The sequence below is a fragment of the Octopus bimaculoides genome, chromosome 3 (assembly GCF_001194135.2).
Source record: "Octopus bimaculoides isolate UCB-OBI-ISO-001 chromosome 3, ASM119413v2, whole genome shotgun sequence".
Classification (NCBI taxonomy): domain Eukaryota; kingdom Metazoa; phylum Mollusca; class Cephalopoda; order Octopoda; family Octopodidae; genus Octopus; species Octopus bimaculoides.
The window spans coordinates 27435601-27455776 of record NC_068983.1 but is presented as its reverse complement, the minus strand read 5'-3'; the positions used below and the strand labels follow the sequence as shown (position 1 = coordinate 27455776).

The 20176-nt window shown below is 34.5% G+C and overlaps 1 protein-coding gene across 1 annotated transcript in view; it reads left to right on the top strand.

Moving 5' to 3' along the window:
* Positions 1-20176, top strand: part of LOC106876626 (neuronal acetylcholine receptor subunit alpha-10) — a 428202-nt gene that overhangs the window by 335917 nt on the left and 72109 nt on the right. The window contains exon 2 of the mRNA XM_052966106.1: positions 10998-11042. Coding sequence (XP_052822066.1) covers positions 10998-11042 — 45 coding nt within the window. The remainder of the gene's footprint in view (positions 1-10997; positions 11043-20176) is intronic.

Below are 20176 nucleotides of genomic sequence, written 5' to 3'. Positions count from 1 at the left end.
ACATATATATATATATATATATATATATATATATATATATATGCGTGTATGTGCGTGTGTGCTTGTGAGTGTCTCTGTGTGTGCGTGTATGTGCATACACACGCACACATATCAACACCATCAAAACAAAACTGCTTAGCAGGTTGTAGATATTTCTTCTGTCAGGTTTCACTTCAGATATCCCCTTCAGTGATTGTATGATGTTTAGTGCCACTGTACGTACAATGGAGTGAAAAGACCAACGCGCCTGAAAGGGAATGGTGAGATATAAATACAATCGCTGGAAATTCGCGTAATGCTGTTCTAGATTTGTAATTTGCGATTATAAAAAACTTAAGAAAACTTAAGAAATGATCCTTAAAACTTACAAAGAGTAGGTTATTCATTCTTATATTCCCTAATTTTTAAATCTATATAGGCTGTAGTTACAATGCCATCTTCGTTTTACATAGTGTAAGAATGAGATCAATTGTGACCGAACGGAGGAATACGTAAATGCCTCATGTTTATATTTGTATTTGCAGTAGACAAACCACGTGACTGCCTGAACCTTGTATTTACACGTGCTTGTACTTACGCTTATGGTCACATACAGATCCCGCCCACAAACACATGTACGCACACCTAAGTCTGTAGACATGGAAATGTATATACTTACATAAATATATGTAAATACATAAACACATGCATGTATTACTCTTTCTCTTTCTCCCCCCCCCACACATACACACACGCACACATACGCATATATATCTTTGCATGAGAAAGAATCTGATTTACAAATGTGAGGTGGAGGCAGGTACATAGAAATAAGTGTACGTTGGTGGTACAGGAGACATCATGAAAAATCCACGCAGCCATCTTACATCATTTTCCAATGTAAACAAAAGGCACTCCACATTACTATCTAGCTTCATCTGAAGGCTCAAACAGAATGGAGTGGGCATTATGACACACAGATCTGCTAAGAAATACTGCAACACATTATAGAATATCGCAGGAAAATATTATATCATGTAAGCATAAAAAGCAAGGCATCATTCCTAGAATTCGAAAAAAAAAAACATAGAAGAAGGGAAGAACATACAAATAACTAAACAAAATAGCCACTATTTTCATATGCTATATGTTATATCATTATTCCACCAAAAGTAGTTAAAAGGTCATTTTAAGAAACTATCATTCGTCATCTAAGACAATAAACTCCAACAACTGAATGGTTGTAGTGGCTGTACCTGCTGACTCGACTACTTCTTAATTGAGGATGGGCCTACTGGGAATAAGGTCAAACAAAAGAACTATACTACCCATCCCGACATCAGCATACTCAAATAGCAAAATAAGTCCAAAATCAGCATACACACCCCTTTCTCCTTACAATTACCATTCCTTTCTCTCTTTCCATCAATTTCTACTCCTCCCCACCAAAAATACTTACAGAAATGCCCACATATCATCCTTCTCATTGGTCAAAATTGACAAAAAACCCTCGGTTAAACATCCATTAATGCCATATCATTCGAAGAAATGAATGCATGAACATGATCTACCCAATCTCCATGGATACTACAGACTGCACTGTAATCATCTCAGGAATACGGACTATGATCTGAAGAAACATGTGACACATCCAAACACACACACACACACTCGCATGCACACGTATATATAATTGCGTAGCTGTACGACACTGTATACACACGCACATGTATACGCACACGTACACAAATGCATCCACACACACACAGACACGAGCGCACACACACTCATACACACGTACAAAAGTATTTTTATGCGTAAAATGTATGTGTGTGAGCAGATGCTTATTGGCTTGTAGTGGTGTGTGGTAAATAGTATTATACAAGAAGATAGGTAAAGTGATCGATAAAGGATAAATAAATATAAACCAAAACGAAAACTTGATCGATAAACATAGATTGCTAGAAACAAGTAATTGTCGGCGGTATTGTTACGAATCTTCTAAAGTATCCCATAAGTCACTACATTTTACTGTCAAGGGTTTGACAACCTCAAACGCATCTATCACAGGCTAGATTTACATCTCCATCGCCAAATGCTGCTTTGATATGACGCTCTCATTTGTTTTTTTCAGAGCGTAGTAGAATTATATTGATATGTCATCTGAGATATTTTAGTTTATGACAAACGCCAATAGAGGTCTGGTTATAAGGGCGACGTGGGTTCAAAAAGGCTTGAAACTATAGACTTACAGGACAGGTAAGAATATACAAAGACACACGTATATATGATCAGAAACAAATGCGCTTACGCATATCAACGTAGAAGAGAATCAAAATGGAAGAATACACAGATGAACGTAGAGGTATATATGTGAGTATACTACGATATACAGGGGCATTTTGGTAAATAAAATGAGACAACAAAGCCAAGGCAATGTGAAATTTCTAGGACATTTATAATTAAAAAGGTAGTCTAACAGCTGTCCTGTAATATTAATACAAAGAAAAGAATTCAGTTCTAAAGAAACATTACGCATTTCAATATGCACAGATAAACTTGTGAACAGACACTCTGAGATAGATACTACATGTAACCACTGGCTAAATTGTTCATTTTTTGTTGTTTGGTAAAAACAATTAATATATAAAACTATGTCTTTTAGTCTTTTAGTCTTTTACTTGTTTCAGTCATTTGACTGCGGCCATGCTGGAGCACCGCCTTTAGTCGAGTAAATCGACCCCAGGACTTATTCTTTGGAAGCCTAGTACTTATTCTATCGATTTTTTTCAACAGTCTAAGTATGCCACGAGGTTTCCAGACATGAGTTCTACTCACTTGCCAAATAAGGTATAATTGTGATATTGTCTGCAAAAATTAGAAATTGGATACACAAAAAAATCAATATTCAAATTAATCGAACATAAACAATGAAACCTGTAAAATATTTCTAAATTTGATGGCTCAATTAGTTTCATGAAATTGTTGCATGAACTGTAAATAAGCAATAAATATGATTTGTAAAATTAGTGTAAGTGATACAGGTTGTCCCCAACTGAATGTGGTGTGGAAGTTTGGTTTCATTTTTTAAAGAATTTCAAGCATTCAAAGTATGAATTCATTGTACTGGGGCACACTTATTAAATACGTTCTGGAATCAAAAATTTATGTACTGTCATCGAAAACTTTTAACTGGAAAAATGCTGAATTATCGGAGTTATTGGCATTGAAAGTGTACATGCATCAAGGTTTAGAAGTTCAAACCTGTGAGTAGTGAAATACAGAATTAGGTCCTCTGAATCTGGAATCAAAAATTTATGTACTGTCATCGGTTACGTTTAACTGGAAAAATGCAAAATTATAGTAGTTATGGGCATTGAAAGTGTACATTCACCAAGAAAGTGCTATAATAAGGTTTACCAATTGAAAACTGTGAGTAGAGAAATGCAGAATTAGATCCGCTGATTATGAGAATCAAATAATGATCGCTTCGCTAAAATCTAACAACTGTGTGTGTAGGTGCTATGGATTATTTCCTTTGAGTGTTTAAAAAAGATAGCTATATGAGGTAGATATAAAGATCCCTTCCAGGGGCCGTATTGTTCAGATTTTTAATGTAAAAATAGCTGGTTTCTAAGACTTTAATTTACTCTTACATGAATGAAGTATATTAACATTTAATGACGAAATATTAAGGTGCTGACGATACTTCTTTTAGATAGTACAGTTTATTTTGAAAAATATAAAACATAGACCTGCGAAAAACAAGGTTCCATGGATTGATGGTATTTAACGAACGTCAAATACGAACTGATTTGTAACACAACGCACATATTTCACGCTTTGCAGAATTCATTATCAGTTACTTTTGTATAAAGTAGAACTAACATCAGCGTTAAAACAAAGGTCTGTAAAGTAATTTAGTAATCAAAGGTCATAGCACCATATCGGGCTTAATATATTCTTTTATGTTATAGAAAGTCAATAAATTCATTTAGAAGGGGGTGACCTCTAGGTAAAATCATTGAATTTCTATAATATATGATAATTGTCTAGCTGTAGATGCCGTTTTATCACGAAGGAGAGGTTTATTTACTGATGGTTGTATTAATTAAACTTTCACTTATATTTTATATTAATTTTAAACTCTGTTACACGTAGAACAAAAGCTTTCAGCCTTATCTATAATTGGGTAGCTATGTAGTAAACGTTTTCCCAATAATTTCTCAATATTCCATCGATAAATTTCTAATTTTATATTATTGTCCAAACCATGATTACTTGAAGGACTGGTACATAACTCAATGCTATACAGTAAAATCTGATGAAAATAATATTTCTTCTCCCTCCATAGATATGAATAGAATTTATATATATATATTTATTCGTAATATATGTATTAGAAATTCAGTATACAAAGATCTAACTGGAGTTTATTCCATTGAAACATAAATATGAAGAATATGGATCAGTGTAGAACAAATTAGGTTGTATTGTAACCTATTTACATCGGAATGATTTTAGCTCTGATGGAACGCATATATGACTTTATGAAATGGTTTCTAAAAGTGCAAACAAAGAAAGGAATGTATTATAGGACAACAAAAAGTCTTTGCACAGCTACTCTTCAACTATTCCCGCACGACTAATCCGTCTGCAAACATTTTATCGAAGTATCACCAGCATTAACAGAATTTTTATTATAATATCTTACTAGAAAGGGTATCCATTAACTCATCCTTTAATAAACAGACTATCTACACGGATGCGGACCACAGAAGACTTATAACTAACTGGTGTTCATGTTGTACTCACAACAACAACAACTACTACTACTACTGCTGCTGCTGCTGCTGCTGCTACTGCTGCTGCTGCTACTACTACTACTACTACTACTACTACTACTACTACTACTACTACTACTACTACTACTCATAACAAAAACGACATTAAAATCATGTCATCAAGAGCCCTTATACAAATTTGTTTGATCCATTCAAATAGCTTTCATATCATGTCCTACCGTTTTCAGAAGTAATGGCATACTGTTTAATGTGGAACTAATGACTTTATGCCTAAAAATATTTAGCATTGTCTGTTATTTCAGATTTCTCGACCTAGCTTCAACAGCAATGCTGAAAATATTTGGTTTTTATATAATTCTGAAGGCTTTGTAAACGAAGTAAAGAACACAAGAGTTAAAAAATAACAAGAGGGATTTGTATAACACGCCTTCAACAACTTCCACATTAATACATTTTAGTGGCGAATTTGTTGAGTAATTAGAGCGTCAGACAGAATGGCTCAATATTTGTTCTGGACCAACATGTTCTGGTTTAAAATACAGCAGAGGTTAATTATGCTTTTCGTCAGTTCAAGCTCAATAGTAATGTAACAATCCAGGACAGTGGCTTGGTGGAACTGTAAGGACGTCGACTTGCAGCATTTATTGTGTAACATTGTGCTCTGAGTTCGAATCCTGTGGGGGCTACTAATACGGCTGATTTAATTCGTCAACCTGTTTAATACCACCGCCTGGTATCGTGGATGCTTTTTGCAACGTGCACTCTGTTGCAGGCTTTGGAGCAAGGTCACCGATTTGAGGACCCTCCGACTTTACTAAACAGTCTCGGATGTCGTGTAAAAAGTCATAAGTACTGCCTTCCCTTAACTAAAAGCTGAAAATAAACATCTTTTGAGAAACACCGTGACCTTCTTGTCAGATATACGCCTGCATTGTTGCAAAAGTGAAGGCTGTCGACTGAATCTTTCCTTCGTATACCGAGCCAATATATTCTAGTTACATCCGATCAATGAAAGTGGGAATCAGTCTGGAAGCCCTGGAATAATCGAAGCCAATTACTTTAGCACACGCACGGACGAGCACATAGACTCACGCATATCTCTACAAACTTAGTAACATGGCAGAAAAATTGAATTACTATAGGATTATGGCGTGTTTTGAAAATATTACCGATTGAAATTCGTTTAAATTTTCAACATTAACAAGAAATACAATTGGCAAAGCAGAATCATTTTTGGGGGAAATAGATATATATTTTGAAATGATAAAATAGAACGATCAATTCGGAAAAGTAAATGTATAAGAAAATTAAAAGTAAAAATGACAGCTCTATGGGAAATAGCTCTGAGAAGAAACTGAAATAAATAAATGAAATTATGTTAGAAAATGTAACAATGAGTGAAAGAAGAAGAAAGAATGAAAGAATGAATTAAACAATGGAAGGAATAAAAGTGAAAATAATTATGAAGGCGTTATTAGAAATGGGAAGAGAAATGGAAAATAAAATATGAAATGGAAGAAAGGGAAACGAAATAAAAAAAAGAAAAAAAAGAATATGTGAAGGTTAATGACAGAAGGGGAGAAAAAACTGACAAGCGACAAGAAAAGAAGACGGAGGAGAGTATAAAAAGAAGACGGAGGAGAATGTAACAAAGCGGGACATGTTGAGAAATCAAAATGAAACAAAGATGAATGGGAATTAGAAACAGAAAAAGCGAAAAAAACTAAACTGTATCAGCCATGATAGAATTAGACGAACCATAGCTTTTGTGTAGTGCTCTGTTTAAGGCCTTGGCTCACAGGAATAGGGTTTTTGATCTTAGCAATTAAATTAACGATACAGTGATTAATTCTACAGTTCATTCGTTCCCTTGAAGAATGAAATGTACCTCCGCATGCTACTTATTTACACAAGCCGACGTCATGCTAGATGTAGCAGACAAATTTTCCTCAAATCACACAGTGAAATATTACAAGTTCAATGGGCAGTTTGGATAATGATGTCCCAGATCAAATTGTCTAAAACAAATAGAATTGTCACTGTTTTAAGAAAACTGAAAAATAATTGTTGTCTAGGAGTGACTAGGAGGTAAACAACAACGTCAACAACAACGAAGACATCGACAATAATTTTTTCCTTTCTGTGTATCGTGCTCTTACGTTCGAGAAATTTTTGATGTCCAACCATGTTGTTTATTAATCAGTATAAGAAAGAACGTTAATTGCATTCCTGAAAAAGTATATAGGAATAAATCCTTATCTTTTTCATTTAGTTATCGTTACTTTCTATCCGAATTGTACGATTCATATAATCACACATCTGTTTACGATATACACGAATAGTAATAGCTTCAAATTTTGGCCAGCATGTCTACGGGAAAGGCGTTAGTCTATTACATAGACCCTAGTGCTTAATGTGTACTTACTTTCTCGATCTCGAAGTGATGAAATGCAAAGTAGACTTCAGCATAAAAACATGAAAAAATACTGCTACGCATTTTGTCCATCGCACTAGCGAGTCTGCTCACTTCCCGTTTTACTCAGGAATAATAACCATACAAGCAACGGCAATAATCGTCATTTCTGATTGAAGCAGAAGATCAGTAATTCCGAGGGGAGTTTTCATTCGTTGACATCGACCCATTATTTGACTGGTACTTTATTTTATCGACACTTGAAATAATAATAATGATTCAATTCAATTGTCGCCCGGGCGTCAGTGAATGAACATTATAAGTAGAGTATATAATTTGTGCTTATATTTACGTAGATCGAGCGAGATAAAAATATGAATTGGGACACATGGCATATATCTAAAAAAAAAATCTAACATCGTCTCACTACATTCATAGTGATTATTTCATCCGTCAGTAACATATCTCAAAAAAGAAAGTTACTAAGGACACGCCTCAACTAAAAGGAAACTATATGAATAAATGGAGAAACTTACATCTAGATATGTATAATATATGTATATATCATGTATGTACATATATTATACATATGTAGATATAAGTGTGTGTGTTTGTGTTTGAGTGTGTGTGTGTGTGTGTGTGTGTGTGTGTGTGTGTGTGTGTGTGTGTGTGTGTGTGTGTGTGTGTGTGTGTGTGTGTGTGTGTGTGTGTGTATGCACACACCCACATTCAGACATATCTTTATACGGCAGTTTTCCGCAGTTTTCGTCACCTAAATTCCACAAGCAAAGAATGGTAAAAGGGAGGTAACAACGGTTTTGAACGAAGGAAAATTCTTTAGCACACATGCCGTGACTGCGCCTATACTAAAAGTCTCACATCACCTAAATTTCCTAAGCAACCATCTTTCTTCGTAATAAGTTGGCTAGATTTCGTTTAACTTCACTTAACGGAAAAGGACAAATGTTAGTAGCATTATATTTTATGTAAAATGAACTCATAAGTTTATAATGTGTTAACAATACATACATGGTATAGATTTAAAACTTTGGCACAGGGTCAGTAAATTCTATTGAGAGGGTAAGGTGATTATGTTGAGCCCAGTGTTCTACTGGCCCGTATTTTATCGACTCCGAAATTATAAAAGGTTAAGTCAACTTCGAACTGACAACATGAATATGTGACAAAATGCCGCTAAGCCTTTTGCTCGGTATGTTCACGTTTCAGCCAGCTTGCTGTCTTACACTACATGCATAATAATGCTATGGCGTTCGTCTTCTTTTAAACATGAAATTTATATCAGTAAATGAACAATTGATTCTTCGCCATTAAATGATCCCAAAAATTTTCCCAGAACCCATAAACTGAGCCCTTAACCGAGGTCTACATAAAAGTGTATGCACATAATCGACTACATTCAAGTTACTTTGATGAAAATCGACTGATATTAATTACACTTCCTCTACCTAGCAGATAAGCTCACATAACTTGTGTAGGTAAACAGTTTACATGAAATTGACGAAAATTATTCAGCCTTAGATTTAGTTCATATTTTGAAAAGAATTTGATCCTGCAAGACGAAAATAAGAATATTTACGGATCAGACATTCTACTTTTGGGCTACTATTCATTGATTAAACATTTTAGCACACTTCTTTCAGAGAAAAAAAAAATCCAGTTCAAACACCAAAGTTATCAAGTAATTGCGTCTTGCATTCACAAGATACTGAAATGAGGAGAGAAATTTCGCAGGTGACATTTAACAAACAATTATTGCAATATACTAGGAACTGATGCTATATTTACCATCAAGCAATTTCCGGCCGAAAGTTTCTCTGCCAAAATTACTCAATTTTTATGTAGTGAGTATATTTAGAAACTATGATTAAAATACAGGAGATAGCGTTGTCATACGCATACGCATATATTCACTATCACACACTCATATGTCACACTCAGGAACTTCCATGTATAATGATAGTCTAATCTAAGGGTGCGTGAATACACTTCTATACATAAATATATGCCAATCACTAACTCCATCAATCAATCAATCAATCAATCAAACACTCACCCAATTAATCTATCTACCTATGTATGTATCTATTAAAGTATGTTTTTTGTTATTAAAGTTATAATAAAAACTATTTTACTTTATACTGAATGATTATTCAAAACTATATGTAGATTACACACACAAACACACACACACATACATACACACACATACACACGGAGGCATATATAGCATGCTTATATGTGTGACTGTGTTTGAAATCTTTTTCAATTTTTTTTTTTTTTTTTCGTATATCTAAGTTGCTTTCATTGTATTTTGATAGACAGAAACTTACCCAATGCATCTTTCACCTTTCACTACTTCTATACTTCAAGGTCGATAAAATAAGTACCATTTTAACACAGTGGACGATGTAATCGACTTATCCTCTCCTGAAATTTCTAACCTTGCGCCAAGTTTAAAATCAGCAGATATATATGCCTGTATGAGGGAGAACGTGCGTATAAACACGCTTAAACATACACACAAACACGCACTCCTGTATTTAAATGTTAAAACAGAATAGATAAGTCATATACAAATCACATGTCTTGAGGCTTTCATGTATATTTAATATATAAGATATCAATGTATCTAAATATCCTGGTGTATGTTTAAGTTTGGGTCTGAATATGTGTGTGTGTGTGTGTGTTTGTGTGGTTGTAAGTGTGTGTTTTCGTGTGTATGTGTGTGTGTGCTTTGTGAGTATGTGAGTTTGTGCGTGTGTGTGTGGGTGTGTGTTTGTGAGTGTGTGAGTTTGTGTGTGAGAGTGCGTGTGTGTGTATGTGAATGAGTGTGTTTGTGTGAGTGCGTGTCTGTGTGCGTTTCTGTGTGTGTATGTTTGTGTATGCGTTTGTGTGTGTTTGCGAGTGTGTGTCTGTTTCTGAGTGTGAGTGAGTGTGTGTGTCTGTGTGTATTTGTGTGTGTGTATTTGTGAGTATGTGCTTGTGTGTGTGTGTGTGTGTGTGTGTGTGTGTGTGTTTGTGTGTGTTTGTGAGTGTTTGTGTTTGTGTGAGTATGTGTGTGTGTGTGTATTTGTTGTGTGGGTGTGTTCCTGTGTACTTTTGTTCGTTTGAATTTCAATGTGTGACTTACCTTTTGCTTGTACTTACAAGGTAATAATATATGTACCAATTGATTTCCAATTCAAATGTGCCTCTTCTTCCGTGCGCGTGAAATTCAATATCTGGCATATTTTTCCCGATAAAATCTTCGTGTATATCAAACAGGAATTTGTATATATTTAGGAAATTTAGTATTAATTTAGATGTCGAACCTTATACCCAGTGGGTCTAAGAACGTTGATATTTGCATTTGTATACAGGTATATGTACTTTTTATTATTTGAAATCTTGATGCAAATCATGTGCAGGATTTTGACAAACTAGTCTCTTTATGTACGCACGCCGTACATATATACGTTCTTATATCTCCATGTATGTCTAATTGTAGCTACGTGTCTTTCAAGTTATCTATGTATAATATATATGTACGTGCGCTCTAATATAAGACATGTACACGCATATGTTTGGTTTTTAGCACATATGTTTGTTTTAATGTATATCTCTCTCTATTTCTCTCTCAGTCTATTTGTCTATCTATATGCCCGTCTTCTTGTCTGTTGGTTTGTCTGTCTGTTCGTCTTGTGGTCTATTTTTCTGACGCAATCTCTATTTATCTATATCTCTTTTTAAAAATTTATTTCAATTCAAATTTCATTATTTCTTACTCTTTATTATTTCAGGATGAAAAGAATCAAGTTCTCATAACGAATGCTTGGTTAGTAATGGTGAGTACTTCCTGTGGTTTAATACTAGTTTTGTCCGTATTTTTCCTTAACTCAGTTTTGATATGTAAACATATTTTTTTTCATTTTATTGAAATAAGATACGTTTAGGAATTTGTTTTGCAGGATTCCTGACGTGAAACCCTATACTGATATTGTTATATTTCGAGATGGTCACTTTATTATTTTTTTTGCCGAAAAAAACACACGCACAATATATTCGGTCCTCACTTGTTGACTGCTGTTCTTAAACGAGTAAAGAACGAATGTATTGTGCGTATGTTTATTTGGCAAATAAAAAGAAAAAAAAAACTACCCTGAAATATGACGATATGAAATAAGATAATTAATATTAAGAACTGAAATCCTGTATAAACTTTCGATGACTACCCAACTAGCATATCTCTTACATGGAACTTTCCAGTTATTTACTTTACAAGAGCACCGTGATTCTGAAGTCAGATATACTACGTACATTGCTCTTTTGCCCAAAACGCACTTGATGATATGAATTCAATCATATCTTTTTGACCCAGCTCCATCGCGTGGCTTTTAGAGGTCCCTTGCAACTTTCTGTTTCGAGGCCCCATCCCTTCAATCCAAATTCATAATCTAGGCACCCTTTTATTCATAGCTATATTTTACTTTATTCTATCTGAAGTTCAGTATTTCACGTTATCCTAAAGAACATCTTTAAAAGCACAAGTTAAATTTATTTAGGTCTGTTAGACATTTCAATAAGTAAAATTTCCAGATATGAATAAAAGAGCATTTTTATAATCCAGGCAACTTTCAAAGACAAACACGGCACACTTTTCGCTTTCGCGAAACATCGATCAGTTCTGAATAATTAAGCTGAGAGCTAAGTACAATAGATATCGTAGACAATCCACAAAGTCTGGTACACGTTCGTGGTACAATGTAATAATTTTACAAGAATTCTTGCAGGTACAATGTATTACCATTTAGTTCTTGAAATTCTTAGTTAGCATAGATAATTTAATTCTTGTTCAACACCTTAACCAAAGTAAATAGATAACTCATCTACGTACTTTCATTTTAACATCGGACCCCTCAACCGCAGAAGCCCCCTGTGACCGTAGGGGTTGCAGGGGTTTAGCGACAGACCTGGTTTAGCCAACTGGCGTTTATGTAAAAAGGGATTACATCTCCGTGAGTATTTTGCATCACGACAATAAATTTGATATCTCACGATATTGTCAAACAGATAGTGTTACACCTATGTTAGAAATTACATGCATCATAATGGCATATAGAAGAAAAACCTGCAATATGTTTCTATATATTGATACTACAATATTGATAGTTTCTTCTTACTGGAAATTTTCATTTATTTAAAGAATATTTCATAGGAAGCAAGCATTGTATAATTGTTGTAAGCTTCCGCTATACTAAGTCTCGGACAGACGCTGAAATGGCGATTGGGCCGTGCGTATTTTGTTCCTACTAATTCGGAACTTAACAAAATAATTATGAATGTGGTATTGCTTGGCTACATTATATGAAAACAATTTAGTTGATAATTCTAGCAGATAGAGCGACAGTGTAAAGTCCTTCCTCACTGTGTCGAAATAAACTTCGTTGTAGTTCCTTTCATTGTTGTTGTTGCTGTTGTATTCTTGTTGATAATATGACACACACACAAAAAAAAAACCCAACAACCTCCTACTGCCTGTCTGTCGTCTGCCTGTTTCTTTCTTTTTAATGTGATATTTCATTCTTTCAGAGAGATGGATGGTGAAATACGTGGCCTGAGAGAACGATTACATGGGCAAGAAGCAGAGTGGAAAACGAGACACAATTCCACGATATGTATGTGTGTTTGAATGCGTGTGTGTTTGTGTGTTTGTATGTGTGTGCGTGCGCGCGTGTGTGCATGTGTGTGTGTGTGTTTGTGTGTGTATGAGTAAATCTCACCTCATTCGTGTTTTTACACACACACACATATGTATATATGCATGTATATACGAGTATATATATATATACTCGTATACTCATGGCAGCTTTCGTCCTAATTTTGGGACTGCCATGTTGGCTTGGCGATAACTATTAATTATATATATATATATATATATATATATTACTATCTCTGTCTATATATATATACAGATAAGAGCCAGAGATGCTCAATAAAAAAAAAAAAATAGTTCTAAGTGAAATGATTTGAACTTACAATCTCTCCGAACATTTTATGGCGGGGTAAAGAGATAATGATGCGATAAACAGATAAACACGTTTCCGAATCTCTTAAATTTTAGTGTCTCTCTCTCTACATTTATCACTCACTATATTTATATTTGCGTACGTATGTATATTCTTATATCAAACCGAAGCGTTTTTGTTAGCGTATTTGCATCATTATCTCTCTCTCTCTCTCTCTCTCTCTCTCCTCTGATTATATCTATCTATTTATCTATCTGTCTATTTATCTATCTATCTATATATCTATCTATCTATTTATCTATATATCGATTTATCTATCTACTTGTATATATATATGTGTGTGTGCGTGCACGCATGTTTATGTAGATATGTGTGTTCGTTTTCCTTTCCGGGTGTTATTACACTGTGATATTTCTGTAAACATGTAGGTATCGGTTTTACTAATAAATAAGTTTCGAACTAATAAGTAATATACTTCTATCGTACAGAAGCATATAAACGAATGAATTAAAATAATGCATTATCGTGAATATAATAAGTTCTTATCGTTAACTAAACTGCACAGGGTCAATAAAATGTGACATATGACTTCATTAACTTTTTCAGTTCCTGTGAATGACTTTTAGATTACGATATGTGGCAACGGGTTCGCAATAATGATGGATAAAATAAAAGAGGTTGGACAAGTAAATCGTCCAGAGGGAGCTATTTAGATAGGGTAGAGATTTAGCAGAAAATAAAGTTTTGATCAGAAGGTCTCTTTAGCATGAGTGAACACTAAGTATAAATACTAGTGTTTGTATTTGATTTATAATTAAATATGCATACAAGCATACATACATACATACATACATACATACATACCTACATACATACATACATGCATGCATACATAAATACATACATTCATACATATATGTGTTTGTGTGCGTATAAGTATATAAAATGTATGTAATTTACTTTACATCTATATATAATAGATACATAAATATTCACTTACACATAGATATGTGTTTTTGTGTTTTTTTGTGTGTGTGTGTGTGTGTATGTGTGTGTGTTTGTGGGTGGGTGTGGGTGTGCTTGTGTGCGTGTGTGTGTCTTTGTCTGTGTTTGTGTATAAAGCCTGAATCAATAAAGAAATTGCATCAACTTTCTTTTACATTTAAATTTTCAAACTAAATTGGATCGCATTCACACGTAATTTTGAAATCTAATATTTAGCTTTCAACATGATTCAAGTCATCTTCTAAGGTTTGTGTCCTTCACTTTTACCAATATAGTAAATTCTTCTTGTATATAGAAGATGAAAGGATTAATTCCAGACGAAATCTCTCTATATTGGTTCGCTAGATATTTATTACGTACCAAAAGCTAACTTATTAAGAAGCAGAAAACTCAGCCGTTCAAATTAACCAATCGATGTGCTGTTAATTCTCCCGAATGCAGTAATAAAATGTAATGTTTAGGTAATGCCTTTACAGTTTAATGAAATATTAATGTCAGAAAACCTTTCGCGGAGTAAGACAGTTGTTTTCATATAACTGTCTATTAATATTCCTGCATCATGTGTCGTTAAATAGCTGATGCGATTTTATATATCCGGATACATTTTATGATAAAAGTAACAAACAAAAATGCGAATTCTGTGGAAAGAAATGAAGCAATGCGTCATGATGAAAATAAAGTACGTCGAAATAAGGCGAAGGGAGATGTAGCAATATAGATGTATGAGGGGGAGAGGAAAAGATGACAGGCGGTGATGTGAGAGAGTAATATTTAACAATGTTAATAACAGTAAAATGTTGTAATAAAATGTAAAACTATGAACTTGGAAAGCTTTAAAGTATAAAAACAGTATATGTATATATATATATATATATATATTCATCCGAATATAGTTATATTTATATACTAAAAAAAAACAAAACAATCGAGAATAGTTTACGTTTAGTATTACCAAAATATTAATATACTTGCACGATGACAATAAAATATAGAAATACGAAATTGAAAAGTGATGAAAGAAAAATACTAAAATATGATCATCACAGAAGTTTTCAGAAACAAATGTTGAAAATAAAATCAGTTTGGTATAAACCCAGACATTTTACGATCTTTTCTAAGCATTAAGGAACGTTGAATTATTCTAATCTGAGGGATGCTTGCTACCTACACGCTGAATTTATTTTTGTTGTTTACAATAATTATGCAATTTTATTTTCTGGTATAAATTTTTTCTCATAGACACAATCAGTGCACTCGAGTGCATAACCATTAAATAACGAAACAAATATATGTTGGCTGAGAATGCGAAACGAAATAAAATATATATAGCGAGCAATAAAATGAAAGACATAGAGAGTGTAAGAGAGAGAGACGTAGAGAAAGGGAGAGAGGGTGAAGGGGGAAGAGAGAGAAATAAATAGATAGAGAGAGGGAAGAGAGGGAGAGAGAGTGTTTTATTAGAAAAAATATTTTGGAAAAATTTGTTAAACAGAAAACAACCTGCGTATTTTCTCACACATTTCCACTGATTTTCCCCAGAGGATACGATAAATACCGGGTGACTTCGTGAAAATTATTTAGATATATTACTCTTTAAGCCAAATTTACACATTGCGAAGACGTGTGTCAGGGAGATATTTCATAATTTTTACGAGTTATTGACTGAATAACTACAAAATATTTTCTAATTAACTAAATAACTGTCTGACAAATACTTGTTTTATCGAAAGTGTTAAAGTATGCATACATGCGTACCGACCTATACACGCATATACCGAATTAGACAGATGAAATATGCATTGAATATATATATATAAATATATATATATATATATATATATATATATATTTGAAAACATTTATAGAAATGGCTTTTCTGATAATTTCCCCAGTTTGATAATTAGGTTTTTATAAACTTATAAACATCTAATTATTAAAGTGGTGCAATTACCTTAAAACCCATTTTTATTCATTTTATCAAATATATAACACTGGTCAACATATTTTCTGGCACAGATTTTATTAATGGTCTTTAGCTAACTTTGGGGTACTGAATTCAAATCCGGCATCAGATTTCCACTATTCCATCATATTTTTGAAACATAAAATCTTTAATTTTGCTAGAAACAACTATTTAATGCCCATGAAGGAAGAATACAGCATACACAGATACAATGTTTCGTAGACAATATGCCTTCTGTTTTAATATAATAGATCAAAACACAAAGTTGTGGGAGTAATTGCACATTAACATGTAAGAATTGACATTGGTTATAACAAAATATGAATACAAAACCTCTATTCATTGAGGTCATTCACTCTGATCATTTATTACTGCAAGAACTTCCTCTCTTTTCTGACTATCTCTCATCAATCTCCAGCTGTAATCTGCAATCCTGTTTAAGTCCCATAGGTCTTGGTAGCTTTTTCTCATTACTTTTACACCTTGGTGAAAGTGTTCATCTTGTCTTTCGTTAACATCACCCAGGTTCTCTGGAAATTCTCCCAAATGACCGTGTAAGTAGTGCAATTTAATGCCATTCTACATACAAGTGCTTGTAAAGTCAAGAACAGCTCCGCCACAATCTCTTGATAGTTGTCAACTTCCCTGTCCCCAGGGAAATTCCTCATCATATCAGAGAAGTCATTCTAAGCTCTAGGCTTCGCCGCATGTATTGTTCTAACAAAATGTGGATCCCTGATGAGAGTTCTTATTTGAGGTCCATCAAATATTCCTGCCTTCCTTTTCTAGTTACTGAGACTTAGAAAGGTTGTACATGTATAGCTGAAGCTGTCTCCATTGTGATATAGAGCTTTGATGAATTGTTTCATCAAACCAAATTTCTACAGAAGTTTTGCAAACTTTGTGGGAGCCTAGGGTTTGTCCTGGTCTCCAAATGTTAATTTAAAGCAAGCAAGATACGCCTTCTTGACAAAGTTATTAATGTTTCACCGTTGAGCCTGTGGAGTGAAGTTTCCATAGACGTAACAGAAGATACTGGGATCGTTACAGAACGTCCTTCTTTTTGATGTTGTATCCATAACTAAATCACAGTGGTTAATTTCACACCTGAAAAGAAGAGGAAGGGCTTTAAAGCAAAATTCGGATTCAGCATAATCAAAATTTGCATGACAATCCAGCCCAAATTGCCGCAAATCGAGATGTAAAGTTGATTTTTTTGTATGCATGTATGAAAGATTAACAATATATGCTGAAGGCCAATATTTTTTCAAATGCTGTTGGAACTACAATGAGTATCGTAGCTAATGATATACGCAGAAGCTAACGAAGTTTTCCTATATGCACTTATTCGGCAAACTACGTACAAGAACCAAATATTCTGTCCTGCTATCTTAAAAATCGAATCGAAAATGTGGATCATAGTCTTCCGTGTAGCATTCTAGAGAACAAAACACTATATTATATTCACAGGTGAAACGAATAGCTGAATAACTAGAATTATATCGATATCATTAACATATAAAGTTGTATTTAAATAGAATCATTATCTTCGTTATTCTATCATGTTTCTCTGTTAGAGATAGTTACAAATTTTAAATAGTAGAAGAATGCCTGCTCCGCTCAGAATGGATATTGCAAAGCAGAGACAGCATTTTGAAAGTGTATGAACAAACTACGTTCAACGTATTTCTAGAGTTCTACAGATAAGTATAAAATAATATTACTTCTTGTTAAGCTAAAACTGCATCTCCTCAAATAATACTATCGTGCTATTATATTGTTTCTAATCTGTTGTTGTCTATTGACTCTGCAGTAAAAGAAGTTACAATAAATACAACATATATAAATTCGAAGTTTACCCATTTAAAGACCTACACACATCATGATAATATTTAATTAAGACGTACAGAAAATACTGCGTGAAGGCGTATTTTTTAATGGCACAGAGAGTGAATACAAAACAAACGAGGTCATTGAATCCAGCAAATCAGTAACGCTTGGTCGTAATCCAGTAAGCAGAAGACTATGAGTGAATAACTTCTAAACTTCTTGATCTTTATAGCACGAAGATAATAGTAATCCTAACGTGGGGAACTATGCATAAGTATGATCTAAACTTTTAGATCTTTATAATACAAAGATAAAAGTAACTCTGCTGTGAACAACGATGAATGACAGATTTGTAAGAAAGAAATTTGTATGCATATAAAATAGCAATAAAACAAAAGATGAAAACAAACTAAATAAGATTGAAATTTGAAGTAAAAGAAAGAAAGAAACTATCACTGATAGTATTAAGCGGAGTAACAGCAAAAGGACATGTTCAATGTTATGTGAATGATGTGACGAAAACAACTCAAGATCTCTGATAATTCAAGAAATTAATCGAAGAAAAACATATAAAAGAAATGTGGAAAATATTGGACGGCTGTATGTATACAGAAATATAGAAAAAAGTAATAAATGCTGAAGCTTCAGTTTGATAACAGTTTATTAGTGACGAGCTATTGGATCGTAAAATGTTCTGAAGGACTATAGCATCGTAAATTACGCGAATTCATTCAATAAAAAAAATCGAAAGAATCTCGTTGAATCATTTTGCCAGATCATATGTTGTCCTACATCACCCATTAGGTATTCCATCTTTGTCCATACTTTTACAAAGAAATTCAATGTATATCGCGACGGCATCAATATAGCTACTTACAAAGTAATGAATTTTTATATAGGCGAAAGGCCGGTAGTTTTTAGATAAGGGTCTTAGAGGATATCCTTATCCACAGTACATAACTGGTACTTTAGCTTAACCACCATGAATCGAATTAAAGTAAAACTAAGCACAGCAGGGTTTGACCTGACAATGGAAAGAAACGGAACACATACCGGAAAGCATATTTTTCAACCCTCTAACGATTATGACTCCAATAACTGGAGGAGTATTTCACGTACTCTTATACATATTCTCGTGTAGAACTAGCCTTACGTAATGTAATCTATCACAAAACGGGACAATTATTTACAGAAACGATCTGTCGCATAGGATTCTACACAGTGTCTGTCAACCTAATTATACTCGCATCTCTTAAATAAAAAGATGATGGACTCTATGTATGTATGTATGTATGTATGTATCTATCTATCTATCTATCTGAAGAGGCACTTACAACTGGCAGCGCAACCAACATTTTGGCTGCGAGGATGACCCTCGACCAAAACCTCAACGCCAAACACGAAGGTTGCGTCGTCAGAGCTAAAATGCGTGCCTTAAGGAACGAAGGGATGGAAGCTGCGCGAGAAGCCCGGGTGGCAGAGGCGCAACGCGGTAACAGAGCCACCATTCGGTCTCTAATCGATGAACAGGGATGTAGTTTGCTCGAATACGAAAGGATGTGTGGGGCCGTTCAACAGCACTTTGCTCGACTGTTCCGTGTGAGCGGTGTGTCGGAACGCAGGATGGATCTCAGTGCCTACCTGACCGGCTTGCTGCGGCTCTCCGCGGGAGAGGCAGAGTGTTGTGAGGGTCCCATCACAGCTGCTGAAGTAAGGGATGCTATGGAGGGCTGCGCAAGGGATAAGTCGACTGGATTGGATGGTCTATCCTACGAGCTGTATTGTCAAATGCCAGACTTGTTTGGCGACCTCTTGGCATCAGTCTACTGCAACTGGCAACAAAACGGGAGAATTCCCGGTTTCGTGAGCCGAGGTGCAGTGACATTGCTGAAGAAAGTCCCAAACAAGGGGAATTTTATAGATAATTTCAGGCCCATCACTCTACTCAACGCAGATTTAAAAATTTTGGCCAAAGTAATAGCCGAGAGGTTGGCGTTTGTCATCGATAAACTGGTCGACAAGGCAGAAGTATCAATGACAACCTCCACCTCATGCGCTACATCATGGACAGGGTAGTTAAGGATCCTGGCATGGGTGGGGCGCTGATCAATTTAGATCAATCTAAAGCCTTCGATAGGGTCGACCATCGATACCT